A 4701-nucleotide genomic window follows, 5' to 3' on the forward strand; every position below is an offset into this window, starting at 1 on the left:
GGTATCCCTATATCCGCCCCACATATGAGCTAGATATGGGGTTGTCAGTCAGTCTGGTCATTTGGGCCGGATTTACCATGTTGGGTTGGGTGCTGTTTTACAGTCCGGACATCCCACTTATTCGTTTGGGGAAGATTTGGGTGGTCCGTGGTAGATGCTCCAACCACTCGCAGGACACAGCACAAAGTGGAGCCAGATGCTTGTGCCCGTGCCCCAACTATTCATCAAACTACCTAAAACCAGCTGCCTCACCACTCCCCTGCTCTGCATCCTAGTATTGGAACGGGTGATGTACTACTAACTCCATCCATGTCCTCTCTAACCACTCGCCATCTCCTACTCCATCGCCACCCTAACTATATGTACGCAGCTCATCATGCCACACCATGCACAACCACACAGGTCGACAACCACAGAGCAGCAGCAAGCACACAAGTAAGAGACACCATAAGCCGCTAACCAGCCAGCCATGAAGTTCCTGCCGTCCATAGCCGTCCTCCTACTCCTCTCCTGCTCCCTCGCGGCGGCCACGGTGCCGATCGGCACGATCGAGCGCGTGTCCAAGCAGCAGATCCTGGCGAGCATCCCGCCTGGAGGGCACGCCGGTCCGCCCGTGCTGTTCCTCACGTCTCCGTCCGGCAAGTACGCCGCCTACTTCGTGCGCACCCACACCGCGCCGGGCGCCGGAGGGCTCGGCGCCGACTTTTGCTACGTCGAGGTGATGGCCGGTAGCGGCAAAGCTTCCGAGGGCGGTGCTGCCGGGGGCGCGAGCGCGTGGGAGTCGGAGTGCCGGCCGGTGAGCACGGTGAACACGTGCACCCTGCTCTTCTCGTGGCACGGGCTGGAGGTGTTCGACGGTAGCGAGGAGGTGTGGCACGGCGAGACCAACACCGACGGGACCAACTTCCTGCAGACGCTCGAGCTCGTGGACGACGGCGACATGCGCGTCCGCGACAAGGACGGCGAGCTCGCGTGGCGGGCCAGCGACGAGCCGCGCCACGGGCAACACTGCGGCGCGCCGGGGTCACCGGGCCTTGCGGCCGCGCTGCCGTCCTTCGCCGAGCCCATCGGCGCGCACAGCAGCAACCTGCCCTTCGGCCAGGTGCAGGGCGGCAACGGCCACGCGGCCGAGCTGCCGCAGGCGGCGGAGCTCGGGGACGGAGTTGTTCCAGGGGCCGGAGCAGGTGGCTTGGGCGACGGCTATGGTATTGCACCGGCGGCAGGAGGAGTCGGAGGTGTTGCCCCAGGGGCAGGTGGCTTGGGCGACGGCTATGGCATTGCACCGGCGGCAGGAGGAGTCGGAGGTGTTGCCCCAGGGGCAGGTGGCTTGGGCGACGGCTACGGCATTGCACCGGCGGCAGGAGGCGCCGGAGGAGTTGGACCGGGGGCAGGTGGCTTGGGCGATGGCTACGGCATTGCGCCGACGGTAGGAGGTGTTGCCGCGGGGGCAGGGCCCTTCGGCGACGGCTACGGGATCGCACCGGGCGCCGAGACAGGAGCCTTCGGTGGTGTCGGGGATGTTGCCGGACATGGTGAAGCGGCGACGGCGGCCGGCGGTGTCGCGGGAGTGGCAGGGTTCGGCAGCCAGCCGCTGGTGGACAACAACCCCTACGACAGTGGAGCCTACAAGGGCGGCCGTGGGGCCCATCTCGCAGCGATCGGAGCTGCGGTGTTTGTCAGCGCCATGGCCGTGGGTTTCTAATCGGGAAGACGAATCAGTGGCAGTTTGGATGTGTGCGCGTGCGTTTTTCTTTTCCTGTGTGTTAATATTAGCTATATGATGATGTGCTTGTGAGTGGTGACAAATTTGAAGCTGTATTTGTGTGATTTGAGTAAAAACTCAAAATTTAGTGAAAAATGGTTCTGTTCTAAATTGGTTGCGCGTCGCTAGATAGAACTGTGATTCAACTTTTCAAATACTCAAATATTAAATTGCACTTTGTTCATCCGTCGGTGGGTTTAGTTACCCTATTTTATGGATGGTATAATGATGCATATGATGTCTTCTTGATCTAATATAAAACCAGATCACTTTTACTAAAAGTCAGACGTGTGTTTTCAATTTGGTTTCAGGTCGGGTTTTTTTGGTCGTCCTATTTTGTTCGGAGATCCGCGCTAGTCTGGGCGATCTTTTCGGGCTGGCTTTGTCTAAGAGCATCTCTAGCAGACGGTAAAAGTCCGACCCGGAAAACGCGTTTACAATTCGCTGCAGATTAGATTTGCGGGGCGAATTCGTGCGCTGCAGATAAGACACCGTATATGAAATTGTAAAATTTGAAGAAAAATATATTCACGAGAGAAACTTGCAACGACATTTATCATACATAGTTGATCATCATACTACATCATAGATAGTTGTTCATCATACTATATCCTAGTACTACAATGGGGGGGGGGGGATCTGCCGGCCGTGCAGCGTACCGGAGCCTAGGCTACAAAAATCGACCGGTGCGGCGCCGACAACGCGGCGGAGGAGACGGAGGAGCTCAGTCCTCATCGGAATCGAGGTTGATCCAGACCTTGGCCTGCTTGGCCTTCATGACGCGCAGGTCCGCCTCCTTGGACGCGTGTGCGACGCCGTGCTCGAGGAAGATCTCCTCGATCTCGAGCTCGCGGCGGCGGTGCGCGGCGGCCTCCTCCTCCTTCCTCGCCGAGTGCTCCATGATGGCGCGCTCGAGTGGTCCTCCTGCCCCAAGGGAGGTAGTCTTCGGGGCCGATGACGCCTCGACGCGGCGGGTCCGCGTCGGCCTCAAGATTGACGACGAGCGACCCGAGCTCCTCCGGCTCTCTCTTGACCGGAGTGAGCCATGAGCTCGAGGCGCCCGCAAACGAGCTCCCCGTGGTAGAGGAGCCGGAGGAGGCACGGCGGCGAACCATGAGCTCACGCTCGTACTCGTCGAGCTCGCGGCGTTCGAATGCTGGTGGCGACCGGCTCCCATAGTTGAGCCACTTCCGCGCCCCCCGCTTGCGTGCGGCGGCGGCGCTTCACGTCATCCCCCCCCCCCACTTCGGTAGCCGTCCATGGGTCGGGAAGGGTCGCTAGGGCATTTTTTGGGCTCGCTGGCGGAGAGAAATTGGGGCGGAGGGGGAGGGGAATCGCAGCGGAGCGACGGCGGAGGCGGATAGGGTTTGACCCGTATCCGAGCTGTGAAACTGCATCAATAGCGGTGAAAAGGGTCTTTTTTTGGGCGACGGTAAACTTTTTACGAGCCGAGCCTGAGATACAGAGTCTGTTCTGGCAAGAAAAATTGACCGAACCCGTATACCCGGCGGAATTATATGGATTCGACCTTTTACGGGGTCTGCTGAAGATGTTCTACCTGGGTTTGGCGCCCGATTCGCTCTGTTTTTTACGGGGTCGCATCACTCCAATGGAGGCTCTGTTCTCTTCTCCTCATCCACGCAGGAGGCAACGAGTTCGTGGCCATGGCGGCATCCCTTTCTTCTTTGTGGCATATCTCCCTCCTTTTACTCTCCATTTGCTGCCCCTCTGCTCCAGCAACAATCCCTACCATGGCACCTTCTCTCTCTATCCCTCCCCTCCCATGGCGCTGAAGGAAATATGCCCTAGAGGCAATAATAAAGTTATTATTTATTTCCTTATTTCATGATAAATGTTTATTCACTAGTAGAAAAAGGGTCAAACGTGAAGCACACACTAGTAGAAAAAGGATCAAACGTGAAGCCCAATAGTGCCGGTTTGAATTTCAGCCGGCACTAATGTGTACAATAGCACCGGTTCGTGGCGGCGATCAATAGCACCGGTTCGTGGCGAACCTTTAGTACCGGTTCATGCCACGAACCGGTACTAAAGGGGATGTGTCAGCTTGCGGTCAGGCTATGGCCCCACCATCACCATTTAGTGCCGGTTCGTATCACAAACCGGTACTAATGAGGTTATGGCAAGCTGTTTTTAGTCCCACCTCGCTCCCTAACAAGACTTTTACCACCTTAAATATGTTATTTCTCAAACTATCACAAGCACTTGGTCTTCATTGAACTCTATGTGTAGAATTTGTGGCCGCAATATGAGTCTTCATCGGTTTATAAATCGTTGATGACTCATATTGACAATTTAGATTGTACACACAAAGATCATTGATGATCAAAGTATTTTTGATGTGTTATAAGATCATATTGACAGTTTAGACTCTAAAGAAATATAAGATCGTGATGTAAATGCTCTTATATTTTTTGCGTTCAGTATGCACCATTCAAAGCGACGCCATCAACTTTCAACCATTTATGCCTTCATTTGCTATTTTTCATGCATTCAATGATTTGTTTTGAGAACTAAATGACCTGGAAATTGAAAAGCACTACAAATGAACTCTGAGAAAGTTGAAACTTGGCATGGTATCATCATTTCACCCACATAGATTGTTCAAAAAAGTAGAGAGGGTTACGGCAAAAACTGGATGCACTTTGTTTACAAACTGGACAATCTCTTTCGAAGTATTCAGGTTTCTGACGAAATTAAACTCATCTGTTACAAAGGCATTTCATTTTTTTAAACTTATTACAACTCCAGACTTTTTGTGCATTCAGTATGCATCATTCAAAGCGACGCCATCAACTTTCAACCATTTCTGCCTTCATTTGCTATTTTTCATGCATTCAATGATTTGTTTTGAGAACTAAATGACCTGAAAATTGAAAAGCACTATAAATGAACTCTGAAAAAGTTGAAACTTGGCATGG

General features: G+C 53.9%; 1 protein-coding gene across 1 annotated transcript; it reads left to right on the top strand.

The window, feature by feature from the left end:
• Nucleotides 1-405: 405 nt before the first annotated feature.
• LOC123116710 (WAG22 antigen) lies at nt 406-1858 on the top strand. Its single transcript, XM_044537632.1, has one exon. The coding sequence runs from the start codon at nt 470-472 to the stop codon at nt 1700-1702; it is 1233 nt and encodes a 410-aa protein (XP_044393567.1). The 5' UTR covers nt 406-469; the 3' UTR covers nt 1703-1858.
• Nucleotides 1859-4701: the final 2843 nt, after the last annotated feature.

Source organism: Triticum aestivum, chromosome 5B, assembly GCF_018294505.1.
Source record: "Triticum aestivum cultivar Chinese Spring chromosome 5B, IWGSC CS RefSeq v2.1, whole genome shotgun sequence".
Taxonomy (NCBI): domain Eukaryota; kingdom Viridiplantae; phylum Streptophyta; class Magnoliopsida; order Poales; family Poaceae; genus Triticum; species Triticum aestivum.

What these genes read in the sequence shown, in the direction of transcription:
- LOC123116710 (XM_044537632.1), top strand. Translation starts at nt 470, where the DNA reads ATGAAGTTCCTGCCGTCCATAGCCGTCCTCCTACTCCTCTCCTGCTCC.